Source organism: Heptranchias perlo, chromosome 38 (genome assembly GCF_035084215.1).
Source record: "Heptranchias perlo isolate sHepPer1 chromosome 38, sHepPer1.hap1, whole genome shotgun sequence".
NCBI lineage: Eukaryota > Metazoa > Chordata > Chondrichthyes > Hexanchiformes > Hexanchidae > Heptranchias > Heptranchias perlo.
Window position 1 is genome coordinate 4,278,445 of NC_090362.1, and position 21,794 is coordinate 4,300,238.

General features: G+C 43.8%; 1 protein-coding gene across 1 annotated transcript in view; it reads left to right on the top strand.

Moving 5' to 3' along the window:
* The window catches only part of lactb (lactamase, beta), a 36,628-nt gene extending 15,298 nt beyond the window's left edge, over positions 1 to 21,330 (top strand). Inside the window, exons 2-5 of the mRNA XM_067973308.1 lie at positions 4,430 to 4,496; positions 5,317 to 5,507; positions 18,214 to 18,622; positions 21,161 to 21,330. Coding sequence (XP_067829409.1) covers positions 4,430 to 4,496; positions 5,317 to 5,507; positions 18,214 to 18,622; positions 21,161 to 21,330 — 837 coding nt within the window. The remainder of the gene's footprint in view (positions 1 to 4,429; positions 4,497 to 5,316; positions 5,508 to 18,213; positions 18,623 to 21,160) is intronic.
* Positions 21,331 to 21,794: the final 464 nt, after the last annotated feature.

A 21,794-nucleotide genomic window follows, 5' to 3' on the forward strand; every position in this document is an offset into this window, starting at 1 on the left:
GGGGAAAAGGTACAGTATGTTCCTTTAAAGGTTCTGCATTAGTCCGTCCATTGTGCTGTGCCCCTTGTACAGATTCTGATTCAAGTCTCACACATGAGATTTTTAAGCCACTTACTTGGGAAGAGTAGCTAAGGTGGTTTCCCGTTGCCTTCCTCACGGTTTTAATCTCCTAGGTAGGCTAAAGAGCCTCACCTTCCCTTTACGATGGGGAGAGGAGGGGGGGCACCCATCGGATGCAAATACCCCCATGTCAACCCCCTGATGTCAACCCAGTATTCAGAGCTATCTGGAGTGGGGACTGAACCCAACCCTTCTGACTCAGGCGGGAAAGCTACCACTCAGCCAAAGGTCATGCTGTCATTAGTCTGAGTAAGACTGTGAAAATGTCTGTGCTATATACCTCATTGTTGTACCAGTTGATTGAAGCAGTGTTGTATACCTGCGCTGCGCTCCTGCATTTTCCTGCAGGTACAGTACTTGTGACCTGGGCAACTTCTATTTTTCTCAGCAGCAAGACCTAAAACGGGCTTAAGCTGCAGAAAATCATGTAGGTAAAAGCACAAAGAGGGGGTTTCATAACAATTAAGCAAAGAAAATAAAGCCCTTTAAAAGGTATGGCAGTTTTTTTTCCCCTTTGTAAACCTATAAATCTTTACAGTTTACCTATAAATCTGCCTAGATTTTCTAAAAGCCACTGTCAATTTATGCACTGGAAAAATGTGTAGTGCATTGGATTCCTTTATCATGTCGTTTTCATTTGGCTCTCGACAGCTGTGAATTAATACTAAGCGTACAGTGTCAAAATAGAATAGCCAAAAAATAGTATCAACCAAAGTTGTTAAAACAGTACTTGAAATGAAAAATGAAGTGTGTGGGGGAGGTGAAATCAGTTATATCTTTCAGTTTTGGATACACAGTTTTACTTGCACTCAAACCTCAGATTTCGCATACATATCTCTGCCTACCTTTTTCTTTTCTAGCTTAATTCCCAGTCTTCCTAATTTTCCCTTTGCGATTCGGGTAACAGGATGCTAAGAATAATATATAATTAACAGGAGAATAGATAGGGAATTTCCCTGACACCACCTAACCAGCTCCAAGTAGCGATTGCTATAAAGGCTCCTTTCATTTGGTCCATGTAAGCCTTCTGCAGCAATGATCTGAGTATCAATACACTTAAAAACAAGAAAGATTACCAGTGTAAAAAGGATGAGCTGAGAGGAAAGATGAGAAATTGTTCAACCCTACAGAGAGAAGGTTAAAAGGGGACTTCATCAAGTTATTAAAGTATGAACCGGTATAGATAAGGTGAAACCGGAATATTACTAAAAATATGCTGGCCAGATGACAAATTTTGAATGGTGACAAATAAATTTAAAATCTAAAAGTTATTATTCAAACTGTACTAGTGTATCTGGCAAATTATTCCAAGTGTTTATCAACTTTTAAGGTGAGTTAGAGTTTAGAGGGATGAAGTTTGATGGTCTGAATGGCCTTTTCTTATCTGTGACTGCTGTTATGCATGCTCATATTATGTTTTCAGTCCGATGGAATCGGTGGCAAAGTTATGCGTAGCTCACCACCTAATATTTAAACCTCCAGCATACAGAATGCAAACCAAACATTTACTGGTGAACACCAGAATATAGTTCACATTTTCTGCTGTATGGCTGCTCAAACGGCAAAGCAATCTCACATCTTCATTTAGCCACTCGAACAGTTCTACAGGAGCTATTAAAAAAAAAGTAAAGATTGCCATACAATTAAAAAATCTTGACCATTTTTCAACACTGTGGCATATTCGTAATTATAGGAATATTCTACTGATAGAACCAACTCAATCACCACTGTGCTCCAGCAAATCATCGTCTATAGCCGGGTGTAACAGCAGACTGAAGATATGCCAACCGCTGACATCTTTCCACTTCCTTGCACAGAAATTTAAGTAGAAGTGCAACTTCATATTATTGTACAGGTTTACCTTCTTATTTCTGGTCTTGCTAAGAGTTTTCTACTGATAATCCACTGAACAAGGTTTTTCATTAGGGCCAGGTTTGAAGTCTGCTGAATTGTGGTTATTGCAGAGATCAGGGATGTCCAACCTTTTGGGGCTGAGGCATAACACCTGGCAAAACTAGAGAATGAGCTGCAGATAATTACACAAAAACACAAGAACCCCATACTCTCAATAAGTTAGACCCCCAGAAATGATACCTCAACAACTTGCATTTATATAAAGCTTTTAACATCAAAAAATGTCTCAAGGCACTTCACAGAAGCATAATCAAAAGAATGGATGCTGAGCCAAAGAAAGAGATATTTAGAGAGGTAACCAAAGCTGAATAGTTGGGTTTTAAGGGAGATTTTAAAGGTAGAGGGATGGAGGGGTTTAGGAAGGGAATTCCAGAGCATGGGGCTAGATGTTGGTAGTCTTTGTGATGGAGAGGATATGGGGCCGGAAGCTCAACTTGGAGTCAATAGGATGCTGAGATTGGAAGCAGTTTGTTTGAGGCTGAGGCAATGTCCAAGGAGGTGGATGGAATCGGTGGCAAAGCTATGCAGTTTGTGGTGGGGCCCAGAGAAGATGGCTTTGGGTTTCCCAATGTTTAGCGGGGGGAAGCTGCAGGTCACCCAAGACTGCATGTTGGACAGCAGTCTGATAACTCAGAGGCAGTGGAGTGGGTTGAGAAAGGTGGAAAGGAAGAGCTGAGTTTCATCAGCATAAATGTGGAAGCCGACCCCATGTGTGTGGATGATGTTGGCAAGGGGCAGCATGTAGATGAGGAAGAGAAAGGGACCAAGGATAGATCCTTGAGGGACTGTGGTGGTGACTGCCTAAATGACATGCTTATGCTCTGAAGTGGGCTTGAACCCACAGTGTTCTGACTCTGGTATGAGCCAAGCTGATACAGTAGCAAATTGAATGGAAATCCTAGCTGATTTTCCCATCTATAGCCCAGTGATGCTGATACCAATAGTAAAGAAAGAACTTTCATATCCTCGGGACATCCTGAAATGCTTCTCGACCAATTAAATACATTGAGGTGCAGTCATCGTTGAATGTAGGCAAATGCATCAGCGAATTTGCACATGGCAAAGTCCCAGAAACAGCAATGAGATAAATGACTAGATGATGTTGTTTGAGGGATAAATGTTGGCTATGATACTATCTGAAGAAGAGCAAGCGAACAAGTATCACAAGATCTTTAATATCCACCTTCTAGATGTCCTAAAGCACCTCACAGGTACAAAATGTTATCAAAAAGACTAATGAAATGTTGGCCTTTCTCTCAAGGGATTGGAATTCAAAAGTGAGGAAGTAAAGCTTCAGTTGTACAGATCCTTGGTCAGACCCATGTGGTGTTTTGGGCACTGAACCTCAAGAAAAAATATATTGGTCTTGGAAGGGTACAGCACAGACTTACCAGAATAACAGGGCTTAAAAGGTTAAATTATGAGAACAGGTTGCATAAACTTGGTTTGTATTCCCTTGAATTTAGACAGTTGAGAGGTGATCTAATTGAGGTATTTAAAATGATTAAGGGATTCAACAGAGAAACTATTTCCTTTGGTGAGTGAATCCAGAACAAGAGGACATCAGCTTAATATTAGAGCTAGGCCATTTAGGAGTGAAATCAGGAAACAGTTTTTCACACAAAAGGTAGTGGAAATCTGGAACTCACTCCCCCAAAAGGCTGTGGATTCTGGGTCAATTGGAATTTTTAAGACCAAGATCGATAGATTTTTGTTAGGTAAGTAAATCAAGGGATATGGAGCAAAGACGGGTAAATGGACTTGAGATACAGATCAGCCATGATCTAACTGAACATCAGAACAAACTCGAGGGGCTGAATGGTCTCCTCCTGTTCCTATGTTCCACCTGAGCAGGCCCATGGGGCCTTGCTTGTGCATCTCATCCAAAAGTGCAGCACTCCCTCAGTACTGTACTGAAACGTCAGCCTAGACTTTGTGCTCAAGTCTCTGGAGTGGGGCTTGAATCCACGACCTTTTGATTCAGAGGCAAGACTGGTCCCAAGGGAGCAAGCTGACACCCAACTGATGCCCCAGATTAGAGGAGCCAGCTTGGCACGGATTGGGAATTGAACCTGGGACCTCATGGCCTGTATAAGTCAGTGTTACATCCCCTGGTGGCTTTTCCCATGAAGCCATTGTGGACATCTTGTTCTGAAAATGATACGGTACGAAGACATTTTTGGGACTCAGACGGTTTAATACAACTTTGCACCCGAATTATTTGTTTATGGGTGGTACCTTTTTGATGGGTCTAATTTTGATGATGAAATGAACTTTGATCTTTCACTTTAGCTTGTGGTTGATTAACTGTGGCACAGATTTTGCTACTATTTACAATCACTGCGGAACCTTGGCTTTTCCTCATTAATAGTTTGTTTTTTGTTTTTTCCTGTAGGATGAAGTGGGTGCCCCTGGGATAGTAGTTGGTGTTGCTGTGGATGGAAAGGAGGTTTGGTCTGAAGGTTTGTATTGCTGATTGATAGCTATATGTATGATAGTCACAGTCAGATGTTTTTGATGAAGGGGCAAGAGTCTTTGTGAAATATAAACAGAAAATAGCACACAGCAAGAGGAAAGAAAGTACTCAATTTATGCTTCCAAATTAATTTGGCAACATATTTAGATTCATCTCAATTTTTATCAGCTCTGTAATTCAAATGCCAGTTGGATTATATGGTTAATATTTTAAAGAAAGAACTTGAATTTCTATAGTGCTTTTACAACCAAAGCACCTCACAGCCAATGAATTACTTTTGAAGTGTTGTCACTGTTATAATGCAGCAGATATTTTCCTCAACCACAAACAGCAAAGAGATAAAAGATCGGATAATCTGTGTTTAGTTGCACTGGTTGAGGGATAAATGTTGGCCAGGATACTCGGAAGAACTCCCCTGCTCTTCTTCGAATGGTGCCATGGGATCTTTTATGTCAACCTGAGAGGGCAGACGGGGCCTCAATTTGTATAAATACAAGTTCTTTCTTTCTATATCAGTCCACAGATACAGATAGATATGTATAAATGGGCATTGAAAATAATTTGGTCAGCTCACATTTAAATGTGGCTTTATATGTTTGGACTGAATGGAAAAAAAAATGTTGCGTTTTGGACAGGTGACTTTACTGATAACTATTATTTATAAAACCTGATGCTTGTTATTCACGAGTAAGATTGTTTGTTTTCTGGTTTTATTGATAAAACCTCACCTTAAGATGAAATAGTTACAATTCTTGTGCTGCAGTATTCCGAATAAGTTTTTATTTATCGTTCTGACTTGCTTTAAGGACTGGGATACGCCGATGTGGAAAACCGGGTGTTGTGTAAACCAGAGACTGTCATGCGAATCGCCAGCATCAGTAAACCCCTTACTATGACTGCCATTGCCAAGCTGTGGGAAGATGGAAAGCTGGATATCGATGCCCCCGTGCAGAAATATGTGCCGGATTTTCCAGAAAAAGAGTACGAAGGGGAGAAAGTAAGAACGCTTTGTGATATCTTTCAAAAGCCCCAGCACGTGTCTTCATGTTTGACAGTTACTGGCCAGCTACGTTATACAGTTGGTGTTGATTTGAAGGGGTTTTGGTTTCGCATTGATACACCGTGTAGCGTGATTCAGGAGTGAAGTCGCTTGAATCAAATTTAAGAAAACAGGACAAAATTACCTCGTGGAACCAGGCCATTCGGTCCAACCAGTCTGTGTTGGTGTTTATTCTTCACATGAGCAGTATCCTAATCCCATGTACCTACCCAGGTCCCATATCCCTTTATCCTCCTTTCCTTCAACCACCTGTCTATCCTGGTCATAAATGTTGACATGGTCTCCGGCTGTGTCAAATGGGCTACCAGAATCGAGGTCCACCCGCAAACCGGAATGGGCTGGACCTCAGCGCTAAGTCAGCACTTCAACTATTCTCACGAGTTTGGTTCCCCACCGCATCGCTTTCAAGCGCAAACTGGGTGGCAGGGACACAAAAATCACCCTCAACAACTGTTAGATCAGGGTCTTCAATCCCTGATGGTGGATATCTCAATTAGTTCTTGCAGGACATCCACTAACAGAGCTTCCAGCACAGGGTAGAAAATGTATGTGTTCGACTAAGTGGGTTAGTCCAGTCCCTGGAGTAACGCCATCGCCAGCTTTTGTTTGACGTTGATATAAAACCTATTTATGTAGGTCTGTTTCACAACCCATTTGTGTTCATTTTTCGGGGTCATTTCTTTGAACGTGTAAGTTTAAGCTGCTTACGTGGGAAGCTGTACTGTTGTTAGCGATTGTTTTGTCTCAGAGCTAGTGAACCGCAAACCCTCTTTGTAGACCAGCCATGTTTGATTTGGCATTCTGACAGCCCCAACCCTTAGAACTCACCAGGAGCTAGGTCACATCCCAGTTTCATTTAGGTCAAGAAATTATTCCCATCATTTTATCCGGCATCACGTAATTCCTAACTGGAAAGTTGTTCATGCTCACGGAGCCCTGAGTGAGAGTATGTCTCTCGCACAGAGCAATTTAGGAAGGTGCTAATTATTAGTTTCCTATTGTTCAAATTGGTGGCTAAATTGCAGATAGATAGATGCATCCTACACCGCTACTGTGCTACAGGAAACAAGCCCGGGTAAAGGGTCATTCCACCCATTTCACGCTGCTTCCTGGCATCTCCCAATCAGCTTCTTGTTGTGTAGGTAAGGCTGCCACATGGAGCAGTCCTCACACATTTACTGGACCTTACAGTCTAGGTTTCTCTACATTGCAACAGCGATGACGCTTTAAAAGTACTTCATTAGCTGAGAAACGCTTTGGGACGTCTTGAGAACGTGAAAGGCGCTATATAAATGCAAGCTCTTTCTTTCGATTTAACTGTAGCGTCAGACTTGGGCAGATCAGTCCTGACTCAGGTATTCTCTTACCATATATGTGAAGAAAGAACTTGCATTTATATAGTGTCTTTCACAACTTCAGGTCGTCCCAAAGTGCTTCACAGCCAGTGAAGTACTTTTGAAGTGTAGTCACTGTTGTAATGTAGGAAATGTGACAGCCAATTTGCGCACAGCAAGATCCCGCAAACAGCACTGAGATAAATGATCAGTTTTTGGTGGTGTTGATTGAGGTATAAGCATTGGCCAGGGCATTGAGGGAGCTCCCCTGCTCTTCTTAGAAAAGTGCCATGGGATCTTTTTCATCCACCTGAACAGGGTCTCAGTTGAACATATCAGCACCTCTGATAATGTACGAACTCTCAGCATTTCATTTAAATGCTAGCCTAGCTTACATGCTTGAGTCTCTGGACTGAGGCTTGAACCCACAACCTTCTGACTCAGAGCTGAGAGTGCTACCACTGGGCCAAGCTGATACATGGGGAATGAAGAAAAGATCAGGGCATGCGGAGTCAGGGGTCAGATAGCAGAATGGATTGAAACATGGCTACCAAACAGAAAACAGAGGGGAAGTGTTAAAGGGAAGTTTCTCGGACAGGCAGGAAGCGGTGTCCTGCAGGGATCCGTGCTGGGACTACTGTTGTTCACCATATAGATAAATGATTTGGAGTCAGAAGTTTGGAGACAGTATAGTGTCAAAATTTGCAGATGATATCAAATTGGGCGGTATAGCTAATAATGTGGAGGACTGCACCAAAATACTGGAAGACATAAACTGGCTTGCAGAGTGGCCGGATAAATGGCAAATGAAATTCAATATAGCGAAGTGTGAGGTGGTTCATTTTGGCAGGAGGAATAAGGAGGCCACTTATTCCCTGGAAGGTAAGAAACTAAATGGGATAGAGGAGCAAAGAGATCTGGGAATACAGATACATAAATCACTAAAAATAGTAACGCAAGTTGATAAGGCCACAAAGAGTACAAACAAAGTATTGGGGTTCATTTCTAGAGGAATGGAATACAAAAGCAGGGAGGTAATGTTAAATTTATATAGAACCTTGATTAGTCCACACTTGGGGAACTGTGCCCAGTTCTGGTCTCCATATTACAAAAAGGATATTGAAGCACTGGAGATAGTGCAGAGTAGATTTACAAGAGTGTTACCAAAATTAAGATGGTACAGCTATCAGGAAAGATTGAGTTAGCTGGGGCTGTTTTGTCTTGGAAAGAGAAGACTAAGATGAGAAGTGATTTAGCAAAAGTGGACTGGAAACAGCTACTTGAAGGGGTAAATTAATGTCAGAACAGTGGGAGGCATTCAAGGGAGAGATAGTGAGGGTTTAGAATAAACATGTCCCCACAACGAAAAAGGGTGGGACGACCAAATTTAGAGCCCCCTGGATGACAAGGAGAATACAGGGTAAGATACGGCAAAAAAGGAAAGCTTATGTCAGACACCGAGAGCTCAATACTACAGACAGCCTAGAGGAGTATAGAAAGTGCAGGGGTGAAATTAAAAAGGAAATTAGGAAAGCAAAGAGAGGGCATGAAAAAATACGGACAAGTAAACTCAAGGAAAATCCAAAGATATTTTATAAATACATAAAGAGCAAGAGAATAACTAAGGAAAGAGTAGGGCCTATTAGAGACCAAAAAGGTAACCTATATATGGAGGCGGAAGAGGTGGGTATGGTTCTTAATGAATACTTTGCGTCTGTCTTCACAAAAGAGAGGGACGATGCAGAGATTGTAGTTAAGGAGGAGGAGTGTGAAATATTGGATAAACATAGTGAGAGAGGAAGTATTAAAGGGTTTAACATCTTTGAAAGTAGATAAATCGCCAAGCCGGGCTGTTAAGAGAAACAAGAGAGGAAATAGCGGAGGCTCTGACCATCATTTTCCAATCCTCCCTGACTACAGGCGTAGTGCCGGAGGATTGGAGGACTGCTAACGTTGTACCGTTGTTTAAAAAGGGAGAAAGAGATAGACCGAGTAATTATAGGCCAGTCAGCCTAACCTCGGTGGTGGGCAAATTATTGGAATCAATTCTGAGGGACAGCATAAAACATCATTTAGAAAGGCACGGGTTAATCAAGGACAGTCAGCGTGGATTTGTTAAGGGAAGGTCGTGTCTGACTAACTTGATTGAATTTTTTGAGGTGGTAACAAGGAGGGTAGATGAGGGTAAAGCATTTGATGTAGTCTACATGGATTTTAGCAAGGCTTTTGTTAAGGTCCCACATGGCAGACTGGTCAAAAAAGTAAAGGCCCATGGGATCCAAGGGAATGTGGCAAATTGAATTCAAAATTACTCAGTGGCAGGAAGCAAAGGGTAATGGTCGACGGGTGTTTTTGTGACTGGAAGGCTGTTTCCAGTAGGGTTCCGCAGGGCTCAGTACTGGGTTCCTTGCTTTTTGAGGTATATATTAATGATTTGGACTTGAATGTAGGTGGCTTGATCAAGAAGTTTGCAGATGATTAAAAAAAAAATTGGCCACGTGGTTGATAGTGAGGAGGAAAGCTGTAGACTGCAGGAAGATATCAATGGACTGGTCAGGTGGGCAGAAAAGTAGCAAATGGAATTCAATCTGGAGAAGTGGGAGGACAAACAAGGCAAGGGAGTACACAACAAATGGGAGGAGACTGAAAGGTGTAGAGGAACAGAGGGACCTTGGAGTGCATGTCCACAGATCCCTGAAGATAGCAGGACAGGTAGATAAGGTGGTTAAGAAGGCATACTGAATACTTTCCTTTATTAGCCGAGGCATTGAATATAAGAGCAGGGAGGTTATGTTAGAACTGTATAAAACACTAGTTAGGCCACAACTTGAGTACTGCGTACAGTTCTGGTCACCACCTTTCAGGAAAGATGTGATTGCACTCGATAGGATACAGAGGAGATTTACGAGGATGTTGCCAGGGCTGGAGAATTTTAGCTATGAGAAAAGATTGGATAGGCTGGAGTTGTTTTCTTTGGAACAAAGGAGGCTGAGGGGAGATTTAATTGAGGTATATAAAATTATGATGGGACTAGATAGAGTGGATAGGGAGGACCTAGTTCCCTTAGCAGAGGGGTCAGTGACTAGGGGGCATAGATTTAAAGTAATTGGTAGAAGGATTAGCGGGGAACTGAGCTAATTTTTTTCACCGGGAGAGTGGTGGGGGTCTGGAACTCACTGCCTGAAAGGGTGGGAGAGGCAGAAACCCTCAACTCATTTAAAAAGAACATGGATGTGCACTTGAAGAGCCGTAACCTACCGGGATACGGACCAAGTGCTGGAAAGTGGGATTAAGTTGGATAGCTCTTTTCAACCGGCATGGACATGATGGGCCGAATGGCCCTCTTCTGTGCTGTAACTTTCTATGATTCTAAGAGGAGACCTGATAGAGGTCTTTAAAATGATGAAGAGGTTCGATAGGGTGGATGCGGAGAAACTATTTCCAATGTGGTTGGTCTAGAATAAGGGGGCGTAAATGTAAGGTAGCCACTAACAAATCAAATAAAGAATTTATAAGGAATTTCTTTACACAGAGAGTGTGGTGAGAATGTAGAACTGGCTACCACATGGAATGATTAAAGCAGATAGTGTTGATGCATTGAAGGGGAGACTTGATGCATATGCTGAGGGAGAAAGGAATCGAAGGATATGGGGACAGGGTGGGACGAGGTAATTAGAGTGGGAGGAGGCTCATGTGGAATATAAACACCGGCATAGACTGGCTGGGCCGAATGGCCAGTTTCTGTGCTGTAGATTCCATGTATGTAATTCTATGTACGTATTCCCTTGCAAATATTGATATATTCCAGAAATTCCCTACAAATACCGACATATTCCCAGGGACCCAGTGTAAGTACTGACCCGTTCCCAAGGACCCCCTGAAAATACTGACACATTGCCAGACTCCTCTAAATACTAACGCATTCCCAGAGATCCGCTAAGAATGTTAACACACCCCAGGGATCCCCTGTCCTAACAATGTCAGCATCCCACAGGAAGACAGCAGCAAAGATAACCTGCTAGTAAGTGAGCAAATACAGACAAAAATACAGAAATCTGATACTTTTCATAGATCTCACTGGGTCCAAGGATTGCAGTTGGAAAGCCTGTGATCCTGACTGACTTCGGGGGCAGTTCCTTCCCACAGTAACCTAGTGGTTATTGCTCTCCTGGCCGGCCTCCCTCCTTGCACCTACGTAAACTTGAGCTCATCCAAAACTTTGCTGCCGGTATCCTATCTCGCACCAAGTCCCGTTCTCCCATCACCCCTCTGCTCGCTGACCTACATTGGCTCCCGGTCTGGAAAGCCTTGATTTTAAAATTCTCATCCTTGGTTTCAAATCCCCTCATGGCCTCGCCCCTCCCTATCTCTGCAACCTCCTCCAGCTCTACAACCTTCTGATATCTCTGCGTTCCTCCAATTCAGAATGTGGCTCGTCTGTGATTTCCTACTGCAATAAATGACATTTATACAGTACCTCAGGACGTCCCAAAGTGCTTTACAGCCAATGAAGTACTTTTGAAGTTAATCACTGTTGTAATGTAGGAAACATGGCAGCCAATTTGTGCACAGTAAGATCCCACAAACAGCAATGAGATAATGACCAGATAATCTGTTTTTTTTTAGTGATGTTGGTTGAGGGATCAATATTGGCCAGGACACCTGCTCTTCTTCAAAATAGTGCCATGGGATCTTTTACTTTCACCTGAGAGGGCAGACGGGGCCTCGGTTTAACGTCTCATCCGAAAGACGGCACCTCCGACAGTGCAGCACTCCCTTAGTACTGCATTGGAGTGTCTGCCTAGGTTTTGTGCTCAAGTCTCTGGAGCGGGATTTGAACCCACGACCTTCTGACTTACAGTGAGAGTGCTACCACTAAGCCACGGTTGAAACTTTTCGATTTTCCATGTGGTCGCATACAGGGAGTCATGGCCAAATGTAGTCTTCTGGCGACATGGGTTTGGAGAGCAGTGATAACTAGATCAGGGCATGCAGATGTAATTCAATCTCAATTTGAAGGTTGTGTATTCTGTCCTTAGTTTTAGATAATACTCTGATTTGATATTATTTACTGACAAAACTGAGAGCGATTTGAGAAGTAGAACACTTTGGTTGGAACACAGGTGTTTCTCTGCAGTGCAGACTGAGGAGCTGGGAAACACAAACTGAGGTGTGACTGCCCCTCCAGTGGCAGGAAGGTATAATTACAGCGGGGAGGGTTTAAACTCGCTTGGCAGGGGGATGGGAACCTGAGCATAGATTCAGAAGGGAGAGAAGCAGAGCTGGAAATGGAAGGCAGAAAATTAGTAAGCGAGTTTGGAAGGCAGAGGAAACAAGGGCTAGAAAATAGACAACAAAGGAGTTTGGCAGTGCTTAATAATATATACTTCATTGCAAGGAGTATAGTGAATAAGGCAGATGAGCTAAGGGCACAGATAGACACGTGGAAGTACGATATCTTAGCTATTACAGAAACATGGCTTAAAGAAGGACAGGAATGGCAGCTCAACATTCCTGGTTACAGGGTTTTCAGACGAGATAGAGAGGGGGATAAAAAAGGGGGTCACAATACTGGTTAAAGAAACAATTACAGCTGTGAGGAGGGATGATATGTTAGAAGGATCATCAAATGAGGCCATATGGGTTGAACTGAAGAACAAAAAAGGGGCAATCTCACTGCTGGGAGTGTACTATAGACCCCCAAACAGTCAGAAGGAGATAGAAGAGCAAATATGTAGGCAAATTTCTGAGAAGTGCAAAAACAATAGGGCAATAACAGTAGGGGATTTCAACTACCCGAATATTAACTGGGATAGAATCAGTGTAAAAGGTATAGAGGGTGCAGAATTCTTAAATTGCATTCAGGAGAACTTTTTTAGCCAGTACATAGCAAGCCCAACAAGACAGGGGGCAGTTCTGGACTTAGTTTTAGGGAATGAAGCTGGGCAGGTGGAAGGAGTATCAGTGGGCGAGCATTTTGGTGGTAGTGATCATAATTCAGTTAGATTTAGCATAGTTATGGAAATGGACAAATATAGATCAGGAGTTAAAGTTCTAAACTGGGGAAAGGCCAATTTTACTAAGCTGAGATGTGATTTAGCAAAAGTGGACTGGAAACAGCTACTTGAAGGTAAATCAGTGTCAGAGCAGTGGGAGGCATTCACGGAGGAGATAGTGAGGGTTCAGAGCAAATATGTTCCCACAAAGAAAAAGGGTGGGACTCCCAAATCTAGAGCCCCCTCGATGACAAGGAGAATACAGGGTAAGATAAGGCAAAAAAGGGAAGCTTATGTCAGACACCGAGAGCTCAATACTACAGAAAGCCTAGAGAAGTATAGAAAGTGCAGGGGTGAAATTAAAAAGGAAATTAGGAAAGCAAAGAGAGGGCAGGAAAAAATACTGGCAAGTAAAATCAAGGAAAACCCAAAAATGTTTTATAAATACATAAAGGGCAAGAGAATAACTAAGGAAAGAGAAGGGCCTATTAGAAGCCAAAAAGGTAACCTATAAGAACATAAGAACATAAGAAATTGGAGCAGGAGTAGGCCAATCGGCCCCTCGAGCCTGCTCCGCCATTCAATAAGATCATGGCTGATCTGATCCCAACCACAAATCTAAAGAACACAAGAACTCGGAGCAGGACCGGGCCACATAGCCCCTGGGCCCTCTCCGCCACCCACAGGGCATTGACCGATCCGAACTCAGCTTCATGTCCAATTTCCTGCCCGCTCCCCATAACCCCTAATTCCCTTTACTTCTAGGAAACTGTCTATTTCTGTTTTAAATTTATCTAATGATGTAGCTTCCACAGCTTCCTGGGGCAGCAAATTCCACAGACCTACCACCCTCTGAGTGAAGAAGTTTCTCCTCATCTCAGTTTTGAAAGAGCAGCCCCTTATTCTAAGATTATGCCCCCTAGTTCTAGTTTCACCCATCCTTGGGAACATCCTTACTGCATCCACCCGATCAAGACCCTTCACAATCTTATATGTTTCAATAAGATCGCCTCTCATTCTTCTGAACTATGTGTAGAGGCGGAAGATGTGGGTATGGTTCTTAATGAATACTTTGCGTCTGTCTTCACAAAGGAGGGGGACGATGCAGACGTTGTAGTTAAGGAGGAGGAGTGTGAAATATTGGATGAGATAAACATAGTGAGAGAGGAAATATTAGGGGGATTAGCAGCTTTGAAAGTAGATAAATTGCCAGGCTGGGATGAAATGTATCCCAGGCTGTTATGAGAAGCAAAAGAGGAAATAGCGGAGGCTCTGACCATCATTTTCCAGCCTCTCTGGCTACAGGCGTCGTGCCGGAGGATTGGAGGACTGCTAACATTGTACGTTGTTTAAAAAGGGAGAAAAGGATAGACCGAGTAATTACAGGCCAGTCAACCTAACCTCGGTGGTGGGAAAATTATTGGAATCAATTCTGAGGGACGGTATAAATCGTCATTTAGAAAGGCACGGATTAATCAAGGACAGTCAGCGTGGATTTGTTACGGGAAGGTCGTGTCTGACTAACTTGATTGAATTTTTTGAGGAGGTAACAAGGAGGGTCGATGAGGGTAACGCGTTTGATGTAGTCTACATGGACTTTAGCAAGGCTTTTGACAAGGTCCCACATGACAGACTGGTCAGAAGAGTAAAAGTCCATGGGATCCAAGGGAAAGTGGCTAGTTAGATCTAAAATTGACTCAGTGGCAGGAAGCAAAGGGTAATGGTCGACGGATGTTTTTGTGACTAGAAGGCTGTTTCCGGTGGGGTTCCGCAGGGCTCAGTACTCGGTCCCTTGCTTTTTGTGGTATATATTAATGATTTGGACTTAAATGTAGGGGACATGATCAAGAAGTTTGCAGATGATACAAAAATTGGCCCTGTGGTTGATAGTGAGGAGGAAAGCTGTAGATTGCAGGAAGATAACAATGGACTGGTCAGGTGCGCAGAAAAGTGTCAAATGGAATTCAATCTGGAGAAGTGAGGGGTAATGCATTTGGGGAGGGCAAACAAGGCAAGGGAGTACATAATAAATGGGAGGATACTGAGAGGTGTAGAGGAAGTGAGGGACCTTGGAGTGCATGTCCACAGATCCCTGAAGATAGCAGGACAGGTAGATAAGGTGGGTAAGAAGGAATACGGGATACTTTCCTTTATTAGCCGAGGCATAGAATCTAAGAGCAGGGAGGTTATGCTGGAACTGTATAAAACACTAGTTAGGCCACAGCTTGAGTACTGCGTACAGTTCTGGTCAACACATTACATGAAAGATGTGATTGCACTAGAGAGGAGATTTACGAGGATGTTGCCAGGGCTGGAGAATTTTAGCTTTGAGGAAAGATTGGATAGGCTGGTTGTTTTCTTTGGAACAAAGGAGGCTGAGGGGAGATTTAATTGAGGTGTATAAAATAATGAGGGGCTTAGGTAGAGTGGAGAGGGAGGACCTATTTCCCTTTGCAGAGGGGTCAATATCCAGAGGGCATAGATTTAAAGTAATTGGTGGATGGATTAGAAGGGAGTTGAGAATTTTTTCACCCAGAGGGTGATGGGGGTCTGGAACTCACTGCCTGAAAAGGTGGTAGAGGCAGACACCCTCATCATATTTAAAATACACTTGGATATGCACTTGAGGTGCCGTAACCTACAGAGCTACGGACCAAGAGCTGGAAAGTGGGATGAAGCTGGATAGCTCTTTTTCAGCTGGCACAAACACGGTGGGCCGTAAATTTCTATGATTCTATGGGGAAAAAATTTGCTAAGGGTCCGTTTTGGGCGGTGGTAGCGCGATATGCTACCACCCCGCGCCTGACGGACCCTGTGCAGGCAGGACTCAAGTTTGGACCCAAGGGAGCACTTACCTGCAATCAGCGTTCCTTTCCAGGCCTTGCACATGGAATCAATTCAATTTGCACTTTCCACCATCAGAGGGAGCTCAATCTCTTAAAGGGAGGATGTTTCTTAGAAATCTCTTAAAGGTAGCTGGTACCTGTTTTTTGCTGAAAATAACAGTCTACTGTCTGCATGGAGTCTGAACAGAGATCAGACATCGCACACGTAAAACACAGATGCAGATCCCATCACTATGTTTACACACTGATGAGTTATGTTAAAACATTGAATAAAGGTTACGCACTACTAAATCCCACATCCTCCAATCTGCACACCAGACCTCACCAATCTGTCGATCTGAGTTAGTACCAGGCCTGCGAGAGTGCGAGCAACAATGTTCTCTGCTGATGCACTGTAGACCTTGGGTGCAAGAGGAGGACAGAAGGAGGGACATCCTGTATCCGCACCGGGGGTGGGGGGCGGGGGGCAGGAAGAAGTTCAGTGCTTTGACATGAGTGGTCAAGGTGAGTGAGGTCAACTGTCAAGTGACGTCAGCTACCAACTGCTCCACGCACTTACACCCCCCATCCCCACATAACAATAAACTCTTTCCATCAATACTCAACACTTTCAATCAGATGCTTCCTCTCACCCTTACACATTACCACAGTTTCAAGCTGCCCACCCACAACTCACAGGTCACACACGCTTACAGCTATTCAACCATGACAGCACATCACCCAGGCACACGTCCCGCTTTCTTGCAGGAGAAGATGGCGCATATCAAGAGGCAGCAAGTGGCCGTGGCATTTAGCCCCTCGAGCCTGTTCCGCCATTCAATGAGATCATAGTGGACCTGTGACCTAACTCCATATACCCGTCTTAGCCCCATATCCCTTAATTTTTAACAAATTCGTTCACGGGATGTGGGCGTCGCTGGCGAGGCTGGAATTTATTACCCATCCCTAATTGCCCTTGAGAAGGTGGTGGTGAGCCGCCTTCTTGAACCGCTGCAGTCCGTGTGGTGAAGGTTCTCCCACAGTGCTGTTAGGAAGGGAGTTCCAGGATTTTGACCCAGCAACGATGAAGGAACGGTGATATATTTCCAAGTCGGGATGGTGTGTGACTTGGAGGGGAACGTGCAGGTGGTGTTGTTCCCATGTACCTGCTGCTCTTGTCCTTCTAGGTGGTAGAAGTGGCGGGTTTGGGAGGTGCTGTCGAAGAAGCCTTGGCGAGTTGCTGCAGTGCATCCTGTGGATGGTACACACTGCAGCCACTGTGTGCCGGTGGTGAAGGGAGTGAATGTTCAGGGTGGTGGATGGGGTGCCAATCAAGCGGGCTGCTTTGTCCTGGATGGTGTCGAGCTTCTTGAGTGTTGTTGGAGCTGCACTCATCCAGGCAAATGGAGAGTATTCCATCACACTCCTGACTTGTGCCTTGTAGATGGTGGAAAGGCTTTGGGGAGTCAGGAGGTGAGTCACTCACCACAGAATACCCAGCCTCTGACCTGCTCTTGTAGCCACAGTATTTATATGGCTGGTCCAGTTAAGTTTCTGGTCAATGGTGACCCCCAGGATGTTGATGGTGGGGGATTCGGTGATGGTAATGCCGTTGAATGTCAAGGGGAGGTGGTTAGACTCTCTCTTGTTGGAGATGGTCATTGCCTGGAACTTATCTGGCGCGAATGTTACTTGCCACTTATCAGCCCAAGCCTGGATGTTGGTTCACAGAAATCTATCAATCTCAGATTTAACATTCACAAGCAAGCTAGAATCAACTGTCATCTGCAGAAGAACGTTCCAAACATCTCCCACCCTTTGCGTGTAGAAGCATTTCCTAACTTCACTCCTGCGTGTCCTGGCTCTAAATGTTAGACTATGTCTCCGCGTCCTAGTATTCAAGTGTAGGAGACCTCCAAAAACAATTACAAATGTCTCGGCAGCCAGAAGCAATAATCCAGCCACTAACCTATAAATCCTGCATGGTCCCTTTAAATAGCGCTGGTGGGGGGTCCTCCAGGCACTCGAAGACACGTTCGGATGGTTGGGGTTAAGACTGTGTGTTGAGTTGAGCATTATGTCCCAAAATGGTGTCTATCATTTTAAATTAGCATTGCACACTGATTGAAGCCATTTTCTCCCTACTTTACATGATTCCAGCGTTCATTATCTGCGCCTGCACTAACTCCTATACCAAGATGGCGTCTAGCGGCGTCACGCTGGAAACGTGCGTGCGCGCGCATCCAAGACGCCAACTTGGATGTCGGAGAGGCCGTGTAGCGCCGAAACAACGGGTGCTACAAGGTCCAATTTAGCGCCCTATAAGTTTACATAGGTAATTCCCATTATAAACGTGGACATAGAAATTTATAATGGAACGTGTTGATACCTGACAACAGGAACTGCACTCAGATGTAAGATCTTTATTGTATAATTATAGATGGTTTAAAAAAATTTGCAAAATGGATTTGCCTATGTCTTGCAATAGGTGACGATAACTACAAGGCTGTTACTCTCTCACCTGAGTGGCATCCGGCACTACGAGAAGGATGTTAAGAAGGTAAAGGAACAAAAGGAAAAAGAGAAGAAAGCACTGAGGCTCGTTAAAGAGGAGGTGGAACCCAAAGTCTCCGGCCAAGGCAGTAAAGAAAAGAGACACACGGAAAAACCAAAGGAGAAATTGGAGGGTCCGGAACTGAGAGGGGAGGGTGACAGCGGTAAACAGGAGACAAGCACAAAATCAGACAGTAACGAATATGAAGCCTCAGTGAAAAACAAAAAAAACCCCCAGAACAAGAGGGAGTTTGAGCACGAGGAATATTACATCAAAGAAAAGTTTGAGAATGTGTCTAAAGCTCTGAAACTCTTCAAGAATGATCCCCTGGTTTTCAAACCTGGTAAAAAAAAAGAAATTACAGCATGCTCTCTATTTATATCAATTATAGAACAGAATTCTATGCTTTAATTAAAATGGTGTTAAAAGTAATAATGTACATTAATGTCATCCTTAACATGTTTACTGCAGAAATACAGAGTGCTGGGGCGTGATTGTAGGGTTGGAAACTGATCAAGGAGTTCCGATTGCCTCATAAAAACATAGAATGTGAGCAGATTTATAACCGGTTTGACCTCCTGTCCCTCCAGATCCTCCCCTTGAACAATTACATCCTTAAGATCATTGCCCTGTCATTAGCACTTCTTTTCTTCCTATTTTCTCCCCTCTTTCCCCCGTCTCCTTTCCTGAAGGCAGCGATTCTTCGGGGTGCGGGTTCAGTGGACACTAGCAGCTCAGTGGTATCTGGCTCAAGCGCCCATTCTTCATGTGTGAGCATAAATAGTGAGCGTCGGAACGCTATTCGACTGTGGAGAGCATCACACCCGAGTCAAGTTTTATTCTCGTACCCATCAGGGGTGACTGGATGGTGATCAGGAGCAGCAACCCAGACTGATATATTTTTTTCCCTTCTTCCTAGCCCAGGACACTGTGATTAATCGGAAATGAAAGAAAGACTTGCGTTTACTTGGCGCCTTTCACGACCTCAGGACGTCCCAAAGCGCTTTACAGCCAATTAAGTATTTTTGAAGTGGAGTGTAGGAAACACGGCAGCCAATTTTGCGCACAGCAAGATCCCGCATACAGCAATGTGATAATGACCCAGATAACCTGTTTTAGTAATGTCGGTTCAGGGTTAAATATCTGTCAAGACAATTTACGCCCGCCTGAGAAGGCAGACGGGGTCTCGGTTTAACGTCTCATCCAAAAGACGTTCCCTCAGTGCTGCACTGGGAGTGTCAGCCTGGATTTTGTGCTCAAGTCTCTGGAGTGGGACTTGAACCCACAACCTTCTGACTCAGAGGCGAGAGTGTGAGCCACGACTGACACTCAGACTGCTGCACCTGGTCGAGATCAGCTCACTCAGCAAAGACCAGGGATCCAGGGAGCTTCCTTAAAGCACACTGCGAACAGAGTGAATGTTACATCTGTTCCCCGGACTGGAAACCTGTGTCCAGATCTCCTCTCAGGCTTCTCTACAGCTGCCCAGGTTCAGTATCCTGGATCTACTCTCGGTCCAGTTATTTACAAAATTAAATGTATCTCTCCCACTGTGTGGCTGAGGGTGGGATCTCACGGTGTGGGGAATTATGGTCTTGAGCTCAAGCTGAACAGGGCAGCACCAATACTCTGTGTGACCATCGAGCCAATTACTGAGCAGGGTGATCAGTAACAGTGTCACCGCCAGGAATGCACTAAAGAGTAACTAGCAACTGATTACTTAGAAATTCTGTGAGACATTCTATAGTCATTTAATATTGTTCCAAATTGACCTTTGAAATCAATAGATCCACAATCCACTGTATATAAGAGAGGTCTACAATCCGCTATATATATATATAGAGGTAGGTCTATAATGCGCTGTATAGAGGTAGGTCTATAATGCGCTGTATATAGATAGGTCTATAATGCGCTGTATATAGATAGGTCTACAATCCGCTATATGTATATAGAGGTAGGTCTATAATGTGCTGTATAGAGGTAGGTCTATAATGTGCTGTATAGAGGTAGGTCTATAATGCGCTGTACAGAGGTAGGTCTATAATGCGCTGTATAGAGGTAGGTCTATAATGTGCTGTATAGAGGTAGGTCTATAATGTGCTGTATAGAGGTAGGTCTATAATGTGCTGTACAGAGGTAGGTCTATAATGCGCTGTATAGAGGTAGGTCTATAATGTGCTGTATAGAGGTAGGTCTATAATGTGCTGTATAGAGGTAGGTCTATAATGTGCTGTATAGAGGTAGGTCTATAATGTGCTGTATAGAGGTAGGTCTATAATGTGCTGTACAGAGGTAGGTCTATAATGTGCTGTATAGAGGTAGGTCTATAATGTGCTGTACAGAGGTAGGTCTATAATGTGCTGTATAGAGGTAGGTCTATAATGTGCTGTACAGAGGTAGGTCTATAATGTGCTGTACAGAGGTAGGTCTATAATGTGCTGTATAGAGGTAGGTCTATAATGTGCTGTACAGAGGTAGGTCTATAATGTGCTGTATAGAGGTAGGTCTATAATGTGCTGTATAGAGGTAGGTCTATAATGTGCTGTACAGAGGTAGGTCTATAATGTGCTGTATAGAGGTAGGTCTATAATGCACTGTATAGAGGTAGGTCTATAATCCGCTGTATAGAGTTTTGTTTGCCTTGTTTTCCTTGCTGGACTGTTGAATAAATCTGAGAATCTGGGTAAAAGATATACATTCAGTAATTTGGACTAATTTGGGAGAATAGAAAGCAAAACCAAAATCCATTTTGTGCACAGAAATCTCTGTGTAATTGTAAAATTCACAAGTGTCGGGAGTGTCTCTGGAGGCTGATGATGTTTCTGCAGCAGATTGTTTTGCTACAAATTCAAACGCCACTTTCCTCCCTTGTGTTTTAAAGGAAGTCAGTTCTTGTATTCGACACACGCCTGGACCCTTCTCAGTGCTGTGGTGGAAAGGGCTGCCGAGCAGAATTTCTTACCATTGATGATGAAACTTTTCCGGGATCTTGACATGCTCAGAACCGTGCCAGATGAACATGAGCCAATCGTATACAATCGATCAAGGTAAAATCCCCCAGTCAATACTCAAGCAGTTTTCATATTGCCAAAGGATTGTTTTCTTTCACCAGTTTCCCCGCTGTGGAGTGCAGTGTGGCTCCATGTTTACTAGCATGGGGAGGGGAGCAGCCAAAGGCAGCTGGGCAGAGACCGTGGGCTTTAGCTGTAGAGGGAAAGGTCACCAATTACCTGGGTATCAAACTTTCAGGAAGGAAAGGTAATGGCATTAATTAGAGACAATGTCATAGCACTGGAGTGCGAGGGTTTATATAGAGAAGTGTTCCAATCAGAGCCCTTTGGATTAAGCGGAGGATTAACAACAAGGATTGGCTACAAGAGCAGGTCAGAGGCTGGGTATTCTGCGGCAAGTGACTCACCTCCTGACTCCCCAAAGCCTTTCCACCATCTACAAGGCACAAGTCATGACTGTGATGGAATACTCTCCACTTGCCTGGATGAGTGCAGCTCCAACAC